General features: G+C 39.0%; 1 protein-coding gene across 12 annotated transcripts in view; it reads left to right on the forward strand.

The window, feature by feature from the left end:
* Nucleotides 1-22519, forward strand: part of ppfia2 (PTPRF interacting protein alpha 2) — a 126640-nt gene that overhangs the window by 80155 nt on the left and 23966 nt on the right. For all 12 annotated transcript variants that reach the window (XM_017302805.1, XM_017302801.1, XM_008400421.2 and 9 more), the window contains 4 exons: nt 14192-14293; nt 17264-17428; nt 18032-18106; nt 22392-22502. In XM_017302805.1, coding sequence (XP_017158294.1) covers nt 14192-14293; nt 17264-17428; nt 18032-18106; nt 22392-22502 — 453 coding nt within the window. The remainder of the gene's footprint in view (nt 1-14191; nt 14294-17263; nt 17429-18031; nt 18107-22391; nt 22503-22519) is intronic.

The following is a 22519-nucleotide window of genomic DNA, read 5'->3' on the forward strand; positions in this document are numbered from 1 at the left end:
AACTTAGTGGAAGGATGATATCCGACCTCTGGCCTGTGACTGAGACTATAACTGGAACGATGGATGTCTGGGTTTCTCAAGACGGTTCTGTCTTCAAGCTGCTCATTTAGTCAGTGAGCAGTTCTGCACATTCAATCTGTGGTGACATCATCACACCAATAGATGCGTATGAGACCGATGCTCATATTTTTAGTCTTGTTAAATAGTTTTCTTGGCAGGCGTTACGCAAATGTGTCTCACATTGGTATCAGTAAGCCGAAGGAGAACATACTGCAGCTCAAACATTATGAATCAGTGTCTGGTGTAGGAATAAATAAATGTGTTTTTAACCTTTGAATGTTAAATTGTTTTGATGTTCAAAAAGTTTCAAATTTCATTTGAATTTTTCACTGAAAAACACAAAGTTTGCCTGAGTTCAAAGCTTCACACGTACGTTAACATCATGGTAAAAAAGGTTCATTTTAATAATTTTACCACTTTATTTTACTTCAAACCTGATTTAAAATCCCATCACCTCTTGTGTTTTGAACTGAGCAGCAGGCTGGACCTTTTGGTTCCAAGCTGCATCCGGGCGACATCTGCCCTGACAGACAAAGCTGGCAGCAGAATAACTGTTTGGCTTTGAGGAGGTTTCGGCTTCCCGGGAGATTCCTGACACAAATCTGACAACGCCAGTGACCCCTGAGATTTCTCACACACATCTGGAAGCATTTTATCTCACCAGGACTTCCTGGCGCAGTTCATCTTGATGCGACGGCTTCTGCGCTCTGTTGAGAACAAGGAGGAAGAAGCTGCCACAACACCATCATCGGTCACTAACTGACTTGTTTGTATAAGTTAGAGATTTTTAACATTTTACCTTCTTTGTTTTTAATATAGAATACATAGATAATTGTGAATCCTGTTGCCTGAATGAACTGCATCAGAAGTTTCCCCTTTGAAAGTGATCCAATTACAGTAAACAGATTCTAAAACATTGTCTTAATATAGTAAATATTGTGTGCACTCATGTGATTGGGTGATATTTCTTAAAATACTTTGATAATTGAAAAAATTAATTTATTTATTTTTGCATGGAACTGGTAACATCTGAATAGGACGTTCGGATCCATTTGCTGAGGTACTGAGTCGGAGGATGCAACCCCAAACTTGCTGACATGCAGTTTCAAGTGCTCCAGTGTTTGTGATGTACTTTTTAAGAATATATAAAATTTTAAATGGATTTGATGAGCTGATAAAGTTCTGCTTAAAATCCAAAACCTGTCTAAAAGTGCCACGTTTCCAGCCACAGATCAAGGTGTTCCCTCCAGCCCTCATTTCCTTCATCGCTCTATTCTGAAGCATTTTTCCCCATCTTTGCATTGAGCCTTTACTCAGCAGTGCTCAAGTCTTCACCTAGCCTTTACGTGACCCTGTTTCTACATTAAGAAGCACCTGGAGCACATCTTGCATTTTTTCGTGCCCTGGAAGAATCCTGCGCTACCTTTTGCTCTGTGCATACATCTGTACCCCACTCTGACTTCACGGGGGGATAAAATCAAGTACCAGAATGTTTTTTATTTCTTTATTTTTTTTGCATTTACCCTGGAAGGTATCACAACAGATTTTAGCTTTCTATAACCCTTTGGTGTCATTGAAGTATTGCCTCTGTCTGCATGACTGCAGCCTTAAAATGCTTTGAGGCTGAAAACGGCACTCTGTAGGCATGCAGGACACATAAGGAAAGAGAGAGGGAGACTGCTGTGAGGCAATTCTTCCCGCTGCACCAATGCATTCTTGTGTGAGCGCTGGCCAACACTGCAGCAAAAAAAACAAAACACCCCTGGGGTTTCTTTGAGTCTGCAATGACCACAGTGTGTACCAGATTTATTGAATCTTCCGTTTTATTGGCGAGTTTAGGGCTAAATTGGACGGAGCTCGTTGTTCCAAGAGAGTTTTTAAAGCTTGATGGCCGCTGCGAAGTCGACTTCTAAAAAGTTTTTCGCTTTTCTCTAATGGAAAGCATTAAGTATTTTTTTAATGTGAACATTTTACAGTTCACAAGTACCAAAGTACAACAAATGGCATTATCGTGAGAATAGTTTAATCACGGTTTGTGGGGATCATCCAGACGTTGTTTTTGTGTTAAAAACTGAAGCAGCAGAAGTGGAGGGATATTTTCACTGCAGAATATGGCTCAGGAAGTAAAAATCTGTATGAAAACCTTGAATATTTGTGGACATTCACACTTCTAATCCTCCTCACTCACCTAACGGTCAGGTAAACCTGCATCCTTCTCCAGCCTCAACGCCACAATTAAGGCATTTAAACTTTTCAACTATTGCTTCGACCGTAGATATGAGCAAGTTTGGGCAAGTATACATTTTCTTTAGGCCTCACCTGAAAGGCATGTTCTCTTGTCTTTCCCATTTTCAAGAATGGCTAAGAGAAATGAGCCTCTGTGTTCATTAAACTTATGGGACAGCGAAAGTTATTGAGTTCTAACATTTTCAGAACTTTAATGAAATGCGTAAATTACAAAGAAAAAGTTAGATTCAGTTTGTAGGGATTCCTGGGAGGCCAAAAAGAGGACTCAATTTTTTTGTTGAGCAAAGTTATTTATGCTATAAATTGTTACATTTAAAAAAAGAAAAAAAGCAAAATGCCAGAATTTTAATGTGTGAAAAACTGTTACATATTTTGAAACATTTATGCATTTATTTCCAGTTGGACATCTTGTTTTTTGAACCTGATTTAAATAATTTTATACACACTTTACTGAAACGGCATTTTAACAATAAAAGTCCTTGGGAATGACAGGAAACAATAAATTGTCATTTTAAGTGAGGGGTGTGTTTGCTCATGTGTTGCTTTACTGTGACGAATGACAGATTAAGAGACGCAGGGGCCACAGAAAGGCGACCAAGCAAAGCAAAGCATCTGGCCATGGAGCCCCTGAGGAGCTCTGGGGCATTAGCCTCCCAAGGACAGCCGCCTCAGTGTGCCGACCAATCGCAGCGGCCGCTTGGCGTTTACGTGTGTGTGCGTGTGTGTGTGTGTGTGTGTGTGTGTGTGTAGCTTCGTCATGCCTCTCCCAATCATCTCACCAGCTCTCACAATCAGTCTGGACCAGGCAAAGGAAATCTGCTCCTTCATCGCCTCATTTTCAATTCACAGCATTCAGTTGCCGCCTGCTGGAGCCAATCAGGCATCTTCAGCTCGTTAATGAGCCAAGTGATCATTCAGTTGCTTATTGGTCAGGTTTCTTATATGCATTCAGCACGCGCTGCATGTTGATGCGCTCAGAGTTGTCCGTGCAGCATGTTCGTCCATGCATGGCTCTTACCTTATTAACCCTTCGTCTGCTGTTGGAAGAACCAGGAGATGATTTAAGTCCAGACTGCCCTGCACACACAGCAAAACACCCAGTAGTAGAAATGGTAATTGGATAAAACGATTTGTTAATTCTGATGCAAAGTGGCTTGATTGAAGTGAGCTCTCTGAATATCTTTCTTTTCCCTGAATGAAGAGCTACTCTGAGGTGGTCTCCTCTATCACACAGACCTTTTATTAAATGCCAGAGACTCGCAGCTCCACGCCCCATAACATTAATTCATTTTGAACAGTGCCACAGGCTGTTTGACTTTGCCTTTACCTGCAGAGAGAAGGAGGAGGACACATGTCAGAGCTTCTCATCTTCACTTCCAATCAAAAAGTACAGTCGCAGCTGTTGATTCCCATAAAGGCGGTGACTGGAGTAAATGTCTGGCATATCCCCGTGTGCAGCCTTTAACACAAAGTATCTGCATGACAAAACCATATTACGAGCACCTTGACCTTTAAAAGCCAACACTGCTGCTAGAAGACATCATATGTGATTCATGAGTATTAGACACTTTTTCTTTTTTTTTTGTGCTCAGCTTGACCAAGCCTCATTCTGAGCCAGCAGGATGCCTGGGATATCATCTCCCCTCAACTGCATGACTTTGATTTTCACTCTTGTTCTTTTATTTCAGTTTGTAAGACTTTGCAGGAGCGAAGGCTGGAGGAGAGCGATAATGGTGACTGCACAGAAGCTGCTCAGTTGATAGGTGATAAGTGATGGCAGGAGCAGAAAAAACGGACGTGTTATCTACCTGATTGCGACTCAGACTCCTCAGTAGAATATGAGACTTCTGCAACTTCTTTCAGGATTATTTTTCTATTTTACCGCTTTGTTTTTATAACCAGCATGCATCTGATTGAATTTATTACTAGCATGCAGAGTATTATTGCATAATGCTTGAAATATAAGATTCGATTAATTACTGCATCCAGTCAGTTTATTGTAATTTTGTTTTTGCACACAATCATGTGATAATAATTCTGTGCAGCTGTAATTCTGGATGAATTACATTTAAAAACAAATCAGTTTTATGTGTTTTCAGAACTGAACAGAGAACCACATATCAACAATAAATGTAGATATTTTAATTATTCAATTATTTGCAGGTGGAGATGAGATCATAAAGACAACTGTGTGATTTAGGTAAACCTGCCCTTCAGCTTAAAAGCCACCAAAGTGCAGGCAGGTGCTTTGATTTTTCACTCTATTTCAAAATGTCCCGTCATGCAGGTTGATGGCTTATAAACTACATCTAATGCAAACTTTTATATAGGCTATAAAACAGGATCAGAATTTATCATCCTGACACCTCTTTGGTCTCACCAGATGGTTGTAAATGTTAATAGCGAGGTATTAGGTTTTATACGTACATAAGAAGCACACCATCCCCCCCTGAGAGTTTTTTTAAACACAGCAGCAGTAAAGACAATTTCTGCACTGATTCAGGACTTTTTCCATACATAACGGGAAACTCTGGGTATCTCTACTTTACCGCTACGTTTTCAACCATTTCCGTTCCATTTAAGGTGTATTCTTTTTAAGGATCTGCAATAAATAAATCTGAGGTTCAGGTCAGTGGATTCTGACGTCCCCTGGGGTTGTGTTTGGCTTTTCAGTCTTAGAAAGAATCCATGAGAGGCAGAGAGGTGAACGGAGTGCAAAACAACATTTTCTTCTGTTTGTGGTCACACAGTAGTGTACTATTAAGGATGCAAACATCACATATGTAAAGCTTTTCTGGTGTTTTTGTTGCCTTCCAGCTTCAGTGAAGAAGTGTTTCTCTTCCTGGATTATTTCAGCAGGAGTTAAACCTCAGACGGTGTCCTCCTTTGATGCACCGAGGGTGCGTGTGTGTGTGTGTTCATCTTGGCTGTTACAAATGTTATCTGCGAGGACAGGGATTTAATCAACAGTGCTCCAAACCCTGTCCTCCCCGTCTACTGTAATCTTTGCAAATCCCACCACTCGTCTGATGAATTTTCCAAACGTGACGTCGCGCCCACACAAAACTGCTCTGTTCCTCAGCTGGTTATCTGCACAAATAAAAGTGCCATTCTTGTCTGAAAGCCACACTTTGATTTTACTCACCGTCTCTAGCTTTAGTTCCACCTTTCATGCTATAAAAGCCTCAGTTTCTATTCATTCCTGGTATCTTGTACTGATTAAACATGCATAGTTTTATATCTGCAGCAGGGTTTGTTTGTTTTTTTTTGCAAAATGACAAACAGGTGATGGTTTCATTTTTGGTGAATGCCATTTTTTTCTTTTGATCATCTACCCTATCTGTGCTGAAGAAAAGTGTTTTCAGTACACAATGCTGCTGCCAACATAACAGCACAAATAAAAGCCAGCTAGAAGCATCTCAAGTCCTCAAAACTTCAAATTGCATTAAAGTTTGTGACCAGGAGAAAATTTGAAAAGCTGAAAAAGTTTGACTTTGTTGAAATTTCAAAGAACATAATAGCTAACATTTTCATGTTGAAATGTTATCGGTTATCTCAGTGATGCTGACCGTATGTGACCGTATACTCTGCTTTTTCCTGCTTTTAGTAAATGCATGTATGCAACTTTTTGTTGCCAAGACATTCACAGAACAAGTAAAAGTCTAGCTAAGAGTTGCAAATCATTAGTTGCACCGAAACATGAATTCTGTTTTTGCCTTTGCCTGAATAAGAAAACGTAGAATCGGCAGCCGATTCTCTTCCTGAAAGCGCTCAGCACGGCAGCCGCTGGTGCCGTTTTGTCGCTGGAAAAGAAATGGGTGCTTTTGGAGCGTTTTTCTCCCCGTGTGCAATAAATGATGGATGGTGTGACATTTCAGGGAATGCTTGTTTGTGTGTTTCGCAGAGATATGCAGCTTTGCTGCGTGCACGGGTGACTTATGTTATTTAAACCAAATGAGAAGAGTGTGACAGAACGTTACATGTGGAAAACAGAGGATGCATTCTCACTGGATAATGAAATGCTCTTCCCCTTCGCTGACCTTATTAACATGGGCACTGTTGCACTGTGCATTTCATTGGCGTCAATTTATCAGCGTGCCAAGTACACTGGAGCTAAATGTGTCAAGTTGAGAGCGTCGCAGAACAAATGTCTCTTCAGTACTTCCTTTCATACTCGCTTCACATTCATTGCGTAAAATGTCCACGTGATTCATACAACCAGATTTTCTGTGCAGATAAAGTGATAGCTTCAGTGTCATTCGCATTATTTAGAAGCAGCATTTGTGTATTATTTTTGGGGAGAGAAAAACTCCAAAGGAAAACAATAAACCACTATAATTAGGCAGGTGTTACTCATACAATAAGTACAATATTCTGTACAGAAGTTTGAAATGTTTTGTTATTTCACTAGTTTTTATCTTGAGATTTATCAAAAATCTAGCCACTAAAAATGCAACAAAAACTTTTATTCATAAACGTGAAGAAATAAAAGTACAGCCCTATATTCTGTTCTCTTTTTAGTTGGAAATGAATTTTTTCTAACTAGTTTCCTCTAAAATGTGTAATTGTAAAGTTTAGCAATAATAACTGAACAGCATTTTTTATCAGTTGTTTATCCAGATGTTGCTGATCGGTTCTATTGAACCAAATTCAAATGCGCCTTCAAAGAGACTCATTCAAAAGTGGCCTCGACTTTGAGTGCTGTGAACTTAAAGGTGCCGTTTCTCCAAATGAATCTCAACCAATCGTAACTGATGGTGCCATCATTAAACCTCGTTCTAGTCAGGAGTTTGTTCTCCTGTCAAATGAGAACGTTGCTGGGCGAAGGTTAGCTTCTTTATGCAGAAAAGAGTTGGATTTGTATTGAAAAGAAAGACTAGTGTCAGTGTATTTCATTGTGGGGACACATGTCTGACATTCTCTGGTTATAGATAGAAGTGCTTATAGATAAAACAGGTTTGATCTGATGTATCCTTGAAAAGTGAGAAACATTTTCTATTTTTTTTTTTTTTTAGAAAACTTCTGGCTTCAATTGTGCGTAAATGCAAAACAAACTAATTTAAATAAATTCTGTAAATAAATGTTGAATGCTAGTAGTTAGTGCAGTTTCAATTCTCTGTGTGTATCATGAGTAAAGTTTTCAAATGTCTTGTTCCACTTTTGTGAAGGTTATAATTTTTTTTACAAAGGGGAAAAACTATTTCAACTTCAATTGTGCCTTTTTACTGCTGTTTGAAGCATTAAAAAGTCTTTTGGGCGTTTTTCTGTGCCCAGAGGTAGTTCATCCTCTGCTTTGATATTGTTCTTCAGTTTCAGTCATGAACAATATCAAAGCTAGTTTTGGAAAATGAGGGTTAAACAATAATGGCGGTGATGCATTAGATCGTTTAGGGACTGTCTTTAAACCTCTTTCATTTTGGTTTGTGTTGCGTCGAGAGAAGGCTGTGGAGCGTTTATCTTAACGGGTCTGAATTACTGCGTAAATGAAGGCAGCATCTTCAAAAACAGATTCATGACTTGTCTTCACAGAACAGAGGAAAAACTCTTATCAGCTAAACGTTATAAATTTACCGACGTCACACAATCAACCCCGACGCTCTGTGTTCAGCCGGGCCTCATCTGAACACTTCATCAAATGGAAAAATAAGCTACACTTGTTTTATTGCGTATAAAATAAGATTCATTTGCAAGGTGGAATTTCAGAGGCTGAATTTGAACTTTAAAGCACATAAAGGCACATCAAAGCTTCTTTATCTCGGCTAAATCTTGACTGCGTTCTCTCTGGATCTTACCATGAGCAATAAGAGCTGCGCTGTCAGGACGTATAACCTTTTTGAATATTTGAAGTTGAGGAAATGAGGCTGATAAAAACACAATATTTAGAAATGTTTGTCCCAAATTATGTTGCTTAAAGATTCTTAAACAGGTACTTTTATTCTAATAAAAAAAAGCGTCATGTGACTTTAAATGCTTTTACCTGGTGACTAAAACCAGGAAAAAACTTTTATGGGCAATTCCAAAAGGAATAATACCGAGTAATAATTTTACTCTGAACTGCCTTGTTGCTAAAATGCTCTATACAAATAAAATTTTTACTAAAATGCATTGAAGCTGCTTGTTGTGAGACAAAATGTGAAGCAGAGCAAAGGATATCCTTAATGTCTTTTTGTTATATAAACCTAATCAAACGTAAAGGGAAATGCTAAACGGGGTAAAAAATAAAAAAAGTACTTACATTAGGCTGTGGATCCAGTTATATTTTAATATTTGTGCCACTTTAGGATTATATGATTAAAATGTCAGTTGTAAATACATTACACCCCAAAATATTTTTACTTTCACTCTTTTTGCCATTTTTTAAAATAAAAAAATCAGAATTAAAAATAGTTTTGCCCCCCCTCTGTCAGCAGCCTGAGGGGTGATTACACATCTCTAGGTCTTTATTTACAGCATGTGAATATTTATGTAACATGATCTTATTGATATTTCGTCTACTGTAGCTCAGCATCTCCCCAGCATGTGCACACATTTGTTTACTGGGGGAGGTGGTATTGATAGCAGCATGCTCTTCTCATTGTTAATTTATAACCAGCCATGTTTCCTCTCCGCCTTTTAGTCTCAGACTGTAAATATCCCGCTTGATTAAAAATTGAAGACGTGTTGTGAACCCTTCTGCTGCCCATGCTATGTCTGAAGAGCTCAAATATCATCTGCTGGTTCACTTTCTGAGAATATAGTTTCTCAAATCATAATTATTTTTAGCTGCTTCCAAGGAGTTCCTTGGTATGAATTGCGCTTTTTTTGTTGTAAATCTCAGCTTTGCTAATGTAAATTTCTGTCCAAACACTTGAGGATTGACTGCTGAAAAAATGTCAGGATCTCTGAGACTCACCCAGTGAATCAGCATCCTGTCAGTCACAACCGCCACCTCTGCACTCCTGAGAAAGATGCACGGTTGGCAGGGTATGTTTTTAGCTCGGAAGCATGACTTTCCTGCAGAGGCACGCCTACACATCCAATAGGAGGAAAAAAAAACCCACAACAACTATCTGATGCTGCTGTAATTTAGGCCAACAGTCGCCCACTCAGAGAGGAAGCCTTGGCCACCGATTCATTTAGAGTTCAGCTGTCAGACTCTGTACTCACACACTTTCATGCACACACCTTGCCTGACATATTGCAGCGCTGTGCATTCTGCACAGGTAATGAGAAGTGGGGAAAAGAGACGGGGGGCTTTATTGGTCTGGTGGGTCTTGGATAAAATGGTGAAACTGAGGCCTAAAGGAAGGAAGATTCAGACCATTAAGCTCTCTGCATCAAATATTTGGGGAAAAAAGCAAGACTCAATAATTAAAATACATTGTAATTATTGTTTAATTTATTTTAAAAAATCAGAACGGCTTTTGTTGAAAACCACATTGAAGTTTTCTACTTTATTATTTTTTTTAGCAGTGTTTCTATCTTCTACTTTTCTCCTGCCTCAAAATCAAAGATGCACTAAAAATGCTGTGCATGTGCATCTTCACTTTTGCTCTTTTTCTCCTTCAATCTTCCTGCTCTCAAAATGTAGAAAATGTACCATCACTCCAGTCATTTTTGCTGTTTATTTTTTTACACCAATATGCTTTCATGTTGTTTACCAAAGATGTGCCTGTGGGCTGCTGGGTGGGTTTCCTGCAAATAAAACCTCCAGCTCTTATTTTTTTCTCTCTCTCCTTTAGGAAGAATTAGGCAAAAATAAATATCTGAGTGGAAATGAGCCACAAAATAGTTCAACCTTTTCCACAGATTATATTTTTAATATTCAAGCTTCTTAAGAAATATTTAAAGTTTTTATTTAGCACAGTTTTATGAAAGCAAAGTCTGGTTGTATGCCAGGATATACAGCATTTGTTTCTAAATAACTTCATAATACTGTTAATATATGATGTTGTGTTGCATCCTTTGTAAAAATTCAGTTGTTATTCCAAACATATACGTGTTTATAACCTAAATGTCTCGGTCAAATGATGTTTCAGCAGAGTCTATAATCTGTCAAGCATCCTGACAGGGTGGCCTTTGGGGGGATAACAGTCTTCAAAAACATTTCCTTCCCCCTGAGGTCGCAGCCTTTTATTTAACTTGGCTGTGAGAGGAGAGGCCGTTCGGAGACACCGGTTTTAATGCAATGAGAGTTTACGGCCGTCTGAGGCTGAGGAAGGCGACGTTACTGGAGCACCGGCGAAGGGATATTCTGATCCGACGAGCCCTAAAGCAAACTGTGTAATTTGCAGAGGGGCTTTTTCTTAAGAGGAGGTGACTGTGATTAGCTGCACTCCTGTGAGAGGGAGATTTATGAGCTCTAAGCTTCGTTTTTGCTTGACCTGCTGCACAAATTTACAAGTCTGAAAAATGCAGAGAGGCCGAGGTAGAAAAAAAAAAAAAGTGCTGCGTAACTCCCAGGATTTATTAGAAAGTGTTTCTCAAGATGGTTTAGAGAAGCGTGAAATTATGATAATCAGCTCTGGGACGTGAATTTTTTCTTTTTTTTTTCTTTTTCAGATGCCAAATCTGATTTCATGGAATATGTAAAACAGGAAATGTGAGTTATGCCAAAACTAAAATAACACAAATTCTCTGACTTCAAAACTCCTCGTTGTTTTCTGCGCGTGAATTTTAGGTCAGCTCCCTGCAGAGATGACTTGGTTACCACGCCAACACGTTTTTGCCCCCTGTCTCCTGTTGCTATGGTAACAGCTCAGGTCCTGGTTGACCTTAGCATTCTCCACAGATGCACTCAGTCATTATCTGAGCAGGCATTTATTGTACCAATAATGAGCTGCTTTGTCCCCACAGTTTGACCCCGAACTTCAGTGGGCTGAGCAGAATCAACTTTTCGTTGATCCTGATCATCTGAGCAGGATGCACTGTGGCCTGGTTTTGTTTCTGTTGCTCTGGGAGCAGCAGCACCTTACAGCTTCTGTAGCTTAAGTTCACTGTTTTTTTTATTTTTTTTTTAGTGTATTCAGCAAAAACTGTGGCTGCAAAGTGGGCGCAAATGATGAGGCCTCTGCCTCTGTGCTTGGTATTTGTTAGGAGGTGTTTGTGCTGATGCGATGCTTCTGTTGTACTTGGTTTTCTCTAAATGTAGCCGTGTGCATTAGAGGCCAACATCTGCACTTTTTCCCCTTACACAAAGCAAACATTTGGTTAGCTGTTAGGTTGGTCAGAATAAACTTTGTAAACCAAAGTAACTTCGTTCAACTCGTCCAAACAATCTGCACTCGTTTCATGTGCTGCTGTGATTTAATTAACTGGTGATTTAGGTCTGTGGACTCTGAAAGTAGGTCATGTCCAGCCTGACCTGATGATGGATTTTCTAACATGCTTTCTAACAAAAAAGAACTGAACTGAATGGTTATTGTGTGAAGGAGTAGTTACTTGGAAAGAAGACTCAATTTTCTTTTCTCTCCAGCGTTTTGATTTTACACATTTGCATCTTCCGGGTTATTATATTGGGAAATTTTACTTTTAGTTAATAGCTGTGACTATTGACTCTGTATTCTTGGTCTGTGTTCTTTAGAAATTGATTTCTGTTCCAGTTTCTAAAGTGGCACACCAGAATACTTCATACTTGTGAGTTGTAAAATGGTTGCTTAAAGCAGGAGGAGTGAATGGAAGCAGCTGGAAGTCACTTACTATACAGAACAGTTTGTGTGTACTCCTGAAGTTTTAACTGAACTACAATAACGTAGCTTAAAATGTTGCTCTGATATCCTTCCTAATGGACATTCAGTCAAGTTGCAGTCGCTCATTTGGCTCAGTAGAGGGTAGAGGGGGAAAGAAGGCTGACAGATGCACCCATTTGTTGTGGGTAAAACCATACATGCGAAAAGTTGGTGAGAGTGCAATAAAATTTGTGTCGATAGCTTTGGGGCTGAAATCAGAATCATTATTAAAACAATGTAGTCAACCAAAAATGTACATACTTCCCTTTTGCAAGTATGTAAATGCAATAAGTGCATTTACATCTCAGAGAGTAAATCTGTTCAATAATTTTCATTTTGATGTTGGGTGTAAAGTTTGCAAGAAGGATTGTGTTATATATATATATATATATATAAACTGCTTGGACTCACAGGAGACATTTGAAAAGCAAAAACCACAAATTGTTACAGTAGAACCTTCAGATTTTCTCCGCCGGTTCTGTGGCCGTGTTGATGACTCCCTGACAGCAGCTCTGGGATAAACTATCCTCCATCCCTCCGCCACGTGTCGCTTCATATCCTCCAAGCCATTAGTCAGCTTGAGGCTCGTCTCGTATTCACGTGGAACACTATTTGTAGTCGTATCTTCAGTTTCACATTACTGAAGATAATGTGAAACAGAAGAAAGACCTAGAAGCCTTTCTTCTGATCACGTCCACTTGACTTAAAACGGTTCAAAAGAAACTTTCATGTCATTTCCATAGAGGATTTGTGACTGTCTGACCTCCAAGGATTTGTAGAAGAGACATAATATGAGTTCGCTCCCTGGAGTTTCTGCGCAGCAGCGAGTTATTGTCCTCGACTCCTGAAGGACAGATTAGAAACGGATTTCATAAAACAAAACATGGTTTTATTTTTTGTATGGTACAAAATAATTGCATTTTTGCACGCTGAAAACAAAATATTTTCAATTAATTATGTTATTGATCATCTTATTTCATTTGGAGCTTCAAACTAATATTGATCTTTCATATTCATTTGATAGAAATGTCAAATAAAGCTAAAAACAAAGTTCATGAAACTGACAATCTTTTGCAGTTTATTTTTTCTTAGAAAGACGTTTTAATTCTTTTTTGGTGTTTTTTTTATTCAAATGATTGCAGCACATGTATTTCTACAAGGAGGCTTTGGTTCATCAGTTCATGTTTAAGCAGCTTCAGCTAAGTGTTTATAATGTAAATCAATTTCATACGCCTCTGCAAATTAAATTTGTTAAAAAATACCAATCGTAAGTGACTTTTTTTTTTCTTTAAAAATGTTCCTGCTGGCTTAAATTAAATGGAAACTTAAACACATATCAAAAGTGAAAAAACCCCAAATATGTTGCATCAACAGTTATGAATTAATGTCTAATATGTAGAAACATATCAACAAATTCTCAGTTCTGCTAATTTAGTTTGATCTCACAAACACGAGCGAGAAAAACCTAGATAAAAAACAAAAATGTTTTTAATACAAAAGACAGACAACACACTTGCAGGATTTTCAAGCACTATGCACTAAATTTGAGTTTATACGTTTTCCTTTTAAGGAATTCTCAGCTAAAGTGTGCATCTAAATCTTTAATGATCAACTTTCTGTGAACCAGCAGGAAACCGAAAGTAAACTCGGAAAGCTCTTGAGGAAAAAATGCCTCCTAGCGTTCAAATGAAAAGCGTAGAAGCTCTCCAGAGGAGCTGGAGGAAGTTGTTAGTAAAAGCGTCTCTCACTAAACTGCTGCCTCCTCAACTCTGACGGAGATTAGCAGCAGGAAGAGAGACGAGGTTCCCTCTGCAAACACGATCAGTGGGGTTTCTTTCTGTTTGGGTTCTGCTAAGTCATCTCGGTCACTGCTCATGTTGTAGTGCAGAATTTTCTGCTTCATTTTTCTGTTGGCTTGCAGTGTGTGTGCCGTTCTAAAGTAAGTCCGTGACTAATGCTTCATCCTTTATACCTGTATACTGTCTACAAACACGTTAGCTGGAAATTCAAAACTTCCCCTCTTTCAAAGCCAAATTCTTTCTATATCTTTTAATATTCACGTAATCTATTTGAAACAAATAAAAAAGCTGCTTTATGACCGATTCTGTCATTTCCAGCTCACTGATGGATTTCTTCTGATCCTGACCCATCTCGTCCTTTTCTCTGTGGTTCTGCAGGAGTTTGCCGCGCTGACCAAGGAGCTGAACGCCTGCAGGGAGCAGCTGCTGGAGAAGGAGGAGGAGATCTCTGAGCTCAAAGCTGAGAGGAACAACACCAGGGTATCTAAAGCCTGAATCTTACATCAAACTTGAATTGTGCTGCATCGGACAGAAGCAGTGAATCTGCATAAATGTGGTTTTCTTCCATTAGTTTTGTTGTTAACGATGAAGCTGGGTTTTGTTTTCTTGTTCTTCTTTATGCATTTTTCTTTCTGCTTGGTGCACATTTTGGCTACCCCACCCAAATAAGCAGCTCTTGTAGCAGTTTGAATTTGTCCAGATGGCTTGGTTTGCTTTCAGAAGCTCAGAATGAAAGCAAGAAAATAAAATAAAGATATAACCACAGAGTTTAATAAATGTCTTCTTACCACTCCCAGTATCTTTGTATTTACAAAAGATGCAAATAAAGTTGGGATCCTTTCAAACCAGCAGCAGGGGAGTGAAACAATATAGACTTGTTTAATTTTTTATGTTAAAATTGTGAATGAATTGTCTCAAACCCAACCAACAGAACTTTATTTCCATGACAAACACACTGCTCAAAAAAATAAAGGGAACACTCAAATAACACATCCTACATCTAAATGAATGAAATATAATTGCCAATAATTTCCATCTGTTGTCTATTCCATTTGCACAACAGCAGGTGAAATTGATTGTCAATCAGTGTTGCTTCCTAAGTGGACAGTTTGATTTCACAGAAGTTTGATTTACATGGAGTTATATTGTGTTGTTTAAGTGTTCCCTTTATTTTTTTGAGCAGTATATATTTAGCATAGAGATGGAGGAGTGAATTGTAAACAACTTGACCTACATTATTAATATGAATTGTCAAAAAGTGGTATTCCTAATACACAGCCCTGAGGGACACCCTTTGTGACAGGTAACCAGAAGAAAGACTAAATTACGCACAGATTTTTCCCACATTCCTGATATTTACAATGTTTCACTTCGTGCTCCAGAATTTTGAATATGATCCTCAGAAAAAAGGCCCCTGGAGGCTGACTGCATATTTTGATGAACAGAAATGGAAGTAAGTCTGCAAAAGTACTGAACCAAGCATCTACACTGTCAGTAGTTCTTGACATTCTGCCTGGGAGTTTTCCACTTCCTCCACATATGAGTGCTCAGCAGTAGAATGAAGTGGTGAAAATATGAAGAGTGCTCCAGCTCAAATACTCTCATGGGAAATTGAACCAACTTGTAAATGTTTGGGGAGGCAAACAGTTGTGCATGTTCACTTTAAAAAACAAAAACATTCTCATCTTAAAACCGGTTTACTTTTCTGCACGGATTTAGTTTTCACTTTTTTTTTTGTTCCGCTAAAGGACTATTTTAGCACAGCTCACTGAGAAATCATAAAAAGAGGCGCAAAGAAACAGAAAACGTCATTTTCACACTCGCTTAATTATCGCCTCCAACTCTCTAAAGAGCGATTTTCTAAGCAAGCTTTAATTAAACTTGGTTTTGTCACTGAAGGTGTTTTACATTTCATAATTAAGTTTTGAAAAGCGTGTGCAGACAGGCAGTGGGCTGAGGGTGTCGTCTGTGGAGACATGTAAACTTTATCGACTGTTAGGGATAAGTGTCCCAATCGAATGACATGCACGCACAGCTGGACTCGAGCGGGTCTGGAGACATGAAGCGTGTCCAATAAATAATAAAGCAAAAAATCTAGCGAGCAGGATTAGAGTGTGTTCTAATTCTGGAAGGAGCTCAGTGTAAACACTTCATGACTGTGTTTGTTCTGTTGACGTAGCAGGAATACGGAGCACATGACGGCTGCTGCTGCTGCTGCTCTGACAGAGATGATTCAGATAGAGAGGTGGTTTAAATTTGCCTTTATTTTTAGACGGCTATGTTTCTCAGAAACATGAGAATGACTGTTTTTAATTTTTTTCTAATGGTAAAATAAAATTGGTTGCATTTTTTTAAAAACTATAACAGAATGCATACTACTTCCAGAGCATTTATTTGAATGATTTAGTAGAAAAGCAAGTTGGTTTCTGCAGCATATGGTGCTGCAGACAGTCCATCCCCGTGTGAATTCAAAACTGCTTTCCTTTGCAATAAAAGTTTCCTCTCTTAGCCACAGTAGAAACTAATGTCGAATTGGAAATATTTAAACCAGTGGTTCTTAACCTGGGTTCGATCGAACCCCAGGGGTTCGGTGAGTCGGTCTCAGGGGTACGGCGGAGCCTCTGCCGCGGAGGTAAAGACACACTTGTGTAAAGTCGTGATGACGCCMCGCTTTGCCATCACTTGCTGCAGAGGATCACGTTACATTGCTTAGCCAATCAGAGGATCATGTTACATTGCTTAGCCAATCAGAGCTGCGAAGGAGCACTGATTGAAGGAGCTCCACTCTCAGCATGGATTTGAACTTGTGTCTTTATTTACTTCAGCAAAGCTCACAGTTTTTACCAAATTCTATAGTCTAAATCTGCTCCTTAGTCGCATCTTTTCGGGGTTGGTACTGCCTCTAGTGGTGTGAGGGTGGTTACACAGCTAATATAATTACATTACTAAATCAGAATACCGCAAAGTATTTTGTGTGTCGGGGGGGATTGGAATAAGAAGGGTTCGGTGAATGCGCATATGCAACTGGGGGGGGTTCGGTACCTCAAAAAAGGTTAAGAACCACTGATTTAAAATATTCTTGATGTACTAATTATGAAAAGTTCACCACTGAGACTCCTGGGTTTATGGTTAAATACAATTACTTCCTTTTACTTTCCACTGGAAACAAAGATTTTTCTAACCTTTGCATAGATATCCGTGTTTTTGCAGGTGACGATCTTGAATAAGTCGCTTTGCACCGTTTACATTTTTGTTTTTATGCTATATTCTCTACACGAATCTACAACGAAGAGTGGTATTAATGTAACAGTTTCATAAAGAAAGTGGTGAAGCTTGAAAGTATCTTTTAATGTGTGGGATGTGTGTCTGCTAAGGTTTTGTTGGTCGTCTGTTCAGCAGCCGTTTGAAGCTTTTCCCTGTTTTTAACCAATAATCTTGTGATTTTCCCAGTTACTTCTGGAACATCTGGAATGCCTGGTGTCCAGACACGAACGGTCACTTCGAATGACGGTGGTCAAGCGGCAAGCTCAGTCCCCCTCAGGGGTCTCCAGTGAGGTTGAAGTCCTCAAAGCACTTAAGTCCCTATTTGAACACCACAAAGCACTCGATGAGAAGGTACATCTGTCACCAGCCGTCTATTATTTTCACTTCTGTTGGAGGAAAAAAAGTATATTTTTGTATGTTTGTAAATGAATGCAGAATACTGTGAAACAATATGGGTTCTTTATATATTTTAATAGAATTTATATGTTGATTACAGTTCAAAACAATGCTTTGAGACTATCTGACTTGAGCATTGTTGGCACTGTTTGTTTTCCATAGTTAGATTGCTGCTTTTACCCTCTATTCCCCCCTTTGTGATCCACAGGGAGGCCAGCTTTCAGCCTGACCCCTAAACGCTCTCATCTGTTGAGGCCTGATGTTTTGGGTGGTGAAATTGTCTTGGGATACTGGGCATATTCCCAACTTAAAAGTTTTTAATTCAGGGTTTACTCCTCTGAGATTGTTGAAAAGTTAAGAACAAGAAGAAGGTGGGAGATATATTGAAGGAAAAATTACTTTTAGACTCAATCAGGGTTCCTTTTGTGACTCCAAAACACATTTAAGTGTTATTGTACAGCCGTAAGCAGAGAAAAAAATAATTTATCTCCTGCCGTGTTAGATTGAAATTTAAATGAACATTGACGTAAATATTGTTTTGTCTTTTCATATTTTCAGGTCAGAGAGAGACTCCGAGTGTCCCTGGAGAGAGTCTCTGCCTTGGAGGAGGAGCTCACAGCAGCCAACCAGGAGGTAACAAACTGTGAGCTTATATAAAATAACAGCTGTGCTAATATTTAAACATACTTACTTAAATACATGTTCACTGATTTGCTGAATGTTTGAATGGATAATGAGCCCCAGGCCAGTGTATTTACCTCAGTTAAGACTTTCTGCTGGTTGATTTTCTCTAGTACAAGAAATCCTAGAAATGGAAATTTCTACATTTTGTCAAGTTACAAGTCAATGCATCTCTGGGATTTCAGGTGAAAGACAAACACAAGTATCTGTGAAGAAGACAGTAAAAGTTTTAATTTGATTTTACAACTAAAAAGCTGCAAAACACAATATACTTCAATCATATTCCTCTAAAATAAAATCCAGTGCAGCCAGTTGCAGAAAGCATTTCATTTCACCATAACTCTGTGTTTTGTGAAGTTCTCAGAGGTTTATTTGAGCACAAACGCCTCACACATTTTTACAGCAATGTATATCCTGCTATAAAATTATAATTTTTTCACTAAAACTCAGAGGTTGCAGAAGAACGCTCACTGTTTTCAGATCAAAGTTGCTGACGAGCTTCATGTTCCACACCAGCAGCCGTCCTCCCAGGCTGCAGACTGGCTGCCGCCTCCCAGTCTGTCACCAGTCACGACACAAAAAGGAGGAACTCTTGGACTTTTTGTGGTTGTCACATCCTGACAGGGATTTGGTTGGAAGGCGCAAAGAGGAGAATATAAACGAAAAAAAAGCAACGAATGTCGATGCCGACTGTGGCCAGAGATGTGTGCTAATGAGTGTGCTGGTGTGTCTTTAGCGAAAACTGAAAAAGTATGGAGACCACAATCTTAGCTGAAATGAAAAGTGTTTAAGAGGAGATGGTGTGAGCTATTTGGCTGCAAAATCAAAGATTCTTTTCTGAAGAAGTGAGAGTAATTTGACAAGCCTGTAGTTTTTAAAGTTTTTATTTTTCCTTCTCTCCTAGAAGAAACTTGATTTTTACGGAGCATTTGAGGCACCGACAGACACAGCGGTAGGAAATGTAGCGCCATTAGAAATTCTCACACCACTGAGCCAAGGTTAGAAAGCCTCAGCAGTACATCCGCGAGCTTCCCCCTTATATACGGTTAACAACGCGCGCCAGCTGTGGGCAGATGAGCGATCGGGCCTACAGGCGGCACACAGACGCTCAAACTGGCGTTGCTGAATAGAAACGTCTCACTTCAGGGGCTCCAGGGAGGCGTGAGCAAGCAAACTGGTAATTGATTTTGGATGGAAGGTCTTGTATGAGTCCCATTTCCCTGCAGGCGTTTTCACAACTCTGATGAAATCTGCACACTTTGACCTTGTGCAGTCACAGGTGCTCAAGTGGCCACACACTGATTACTGCAAGGGATTCTAATTCGCTTCTATCAAATCAAACGTTATACTGGATGTGTTGGAATCTATTTAAAAACGCAATTAAGGAAATGAGTTTAACAGTTGAAAAGTTACATGACATGTTTAGAATTGTTTTTGTTTGTTAAAGTGAGACTTTAACAAAGGATGACAGTATTCTTTGTAGGATTCTCATTGTTCTTAGTTGACAAAATTATGGCGGACATTGTCTTCTGCTCACAGACGGACAGCTGAGACTTTATTTATTTAAAATTTTGTTGCAAAGCTGGCTAATTCTCTTTAATGCTGTACAGGTCTGACTCCTGCAGAGCATGTTTTAGTATTTTTAAGGAAACATATTGTGGTTTTTAATTGTTTTTTAGGTTCTTTCTGAGCGGACAGACACCCTCAAATGTTATGTTAATATCGATATCTTATTTTGGACTTTTTTTTTTTAATTCCAAAAACATTCAGTTTCATCTTTAAAGTTTCTTATGGATAAAATACCCTAAAAAAACTGGCATTTTAGGAGAATGAATGCCTTATTTTGTGCCATTTCCGGTAACAAGTTTATTTGTCTGGGTCATCTGCGTCAGATCTGCACATTTTTTGGTCTCCTTTTTACTATGATGAGGCTTTGAAAAACCATTGATTAATAATAAATCTAAGCAGTAGGTAACACTGCTTGGGAAAAAATAAAAAATCAGTATTTTAACCTCAACATGAAACCAGATCCTGCAGAGGATTCAACACGTTTGAAGTCATATAATCTTGTTAGTCCCACTTACATGGGGAGATCTGATTAGAGTTGAGCACTGCAAGCACAAATGCCATCTGAATATGGAAATTGTTGAATATCTGAATATTTAGCCTTCATTTTCACAACCTGCTGTTGAAAACAAGACAGACGTTTATCAAAACACTCGTATCATATGTGAAATCCAAGTTTGATATTGGAATATTTAGTGCACATCCATACATGCAATCGGATTTATTTCCACTGTGCTACCTTTAAAATAAACCCAAATATAGTGCAGGAAATCAGAGCAGAAATGGCTTCAAGGAAAATGTTTTTGTATGAGGAAAGAAATTGGGGTTATTTTTCCCCCATTTGTGACTGATTGTAATTTAAGTAGACTGCACCGAACCTCCATGCTACTGGATGGATTCAATCTTCTTCAATTCAGTAAATTGCTTTGCAGAAAATCAAAATCACCCTTCACTCCTAATAATTCAATTTCTCCTTCATCACTCTACGTTGGACATTTCTCATAACAAAATTGTTGTAAAAACAGACAAGGAACATCATATTGTCCCTTTCTTTCGTTCTTACTACTTTCTAATAGAGACGAATCAACAACATTGAGAAGAACTAAAGGGCAGCAGCCTGTTCATCTGAACTTGTCGTTTCTGTTATTTCTGAGCTGGGGATGATGTATGCGCGGCACTCCATTCATTATTTGTTGGGCTTTCATGTCAGGGGTGGCGTTGGTGTTTGATCTCTGAGGTGGAAAAACTGCAGACGATCTCGGGATAGAAGAGGAAACGTCCAGAGACGCGGCTCTGACCTCATTAAAATTAATGAACAGAAATGCTCTGTGGTGTTTTAACCCTCGTTGTACGAAAGCAAGGAGGTCGTTTCATAGTCTTATTTAGCGGCAGAAGTCGGTGTCTGGATCGTGTAAACAATTCTTTTGTCGTTTGTGTCATTGATTATCCTCTAAAGCAAAAATATATCACTCTAAACAAGACCTTGTTTCTGTAAAAGATCATTGTGCTTTCACGCAGGATGACGTGTTTAAAGCGAAACATTAGCAATCCTGGGAAATCCTCAAAGAAAAACCAGAGAAAGCAGAGTTCAGGTTAAAGCCCGCTGAAAGCTTCTGAGAACCGAGAGCCTGATGGAGCTTTAACATCCTCCCTGCACGTCTACGGGATTGTTGTTGGAGCTGCTTCTTTGCTTGCAGAGGGATTATAGTTAAATAATGTGAGCCTTTTGTAGCTGAAGTGCTTCTGTGACCTTTGCTGTAAGGAGGATGCTGGGGGTTAAAGCAGAGCAAGAAGCACAAGCAGGAAATGATCAGAGATACGGACGACTTATGCAACACGGCAAATCACTTTGATCTTTCCATCATTTCATCCCTTCTCTAATCATCTTTCTTTCTCTTATTCCTTCAAATATTTCCTTTATTTTATCCTTCCCTTCTTTCACCAATTTTTTGCTTCTCCCATCTTTTTCTTTCTTTCTTCAATCTTTCTCTTCTTAAAGTTTTCCTGCCTTCTCACTGATGAAGTTTTCCTCCTCATTTATAAAGTTCAGTAAAAGAAATTGAAGAAATTCCTCTCCTGTGTAAACCACAGAACGATCGCTTGCTGTTTAATGACAGGATATTAAAAGATAAAAAGCAGCAGAAGCTCCTCAGACTTTTAGACTTCAGTACAGACGCAGCTAGTAATGAGCCAGGAAATCCAGCTGTGTTCAATTTCAGCATTAACTCGACTCCTCCTCCCTGAAAGGAGGTTTTTCTGTTTACCTTGAGAAGACTATCCTCCAATCTGTGGCCTTACATTGCTGTTAGAAGGAGAATTAAATAAAATCACAAGGAAAAACGCTTTTAAAAAGCTGATCTAAAGTAAATACTAATGCAGAGGACTCTGGACTCGGGTATTTACTTCAGCTCTGCTTTTAGAGATCCGAGTTTGAGTCTGGAGGTAATTTTAAAGGATTTAGTTTGAAAGATAAAGAAGCACTTTGTAGCCACAGCAGATCTTGTGTCACTGTAAAGCTGAATGTAAACATTATTGCTGGTCATATTTAACTGCTGAAGGTCATAATTACTGTGATTTTATGAGACTTCTAGCTTCATTTTAAACATTGTCCACCATTGGCTCCGTGAATAATGTACATTTTAAATGTATACCTGTGTTTACGATCGTACAGATTGTGGCCTTACGAGAGCAAAACGCTCACCTTCAGAGGAAAGTCGCGTCCGGTGAAGGAGGCGATGACCTACTGGAGGGCAGCGAAGCGCAACAAAAGCTCCACGGCAAGGTGAGCATCACCAGAGC

Source organism: Poecilia reticulata, linkage group LG23, assembly GCF_000633615.1.
Source record: "Poecilia reticulata strain Guanapo linkage group LG23, Guppy_female_1.0+MT, whole genome shotgun sequence".
Taxonomy (NCBI): domain Eukaryota; kingdom Metazoa; phylum Chordata; class Actinopteri; order Cyprinodontiformes; family Poeciliidae; genus Poecilia; species Poecilia reticulata.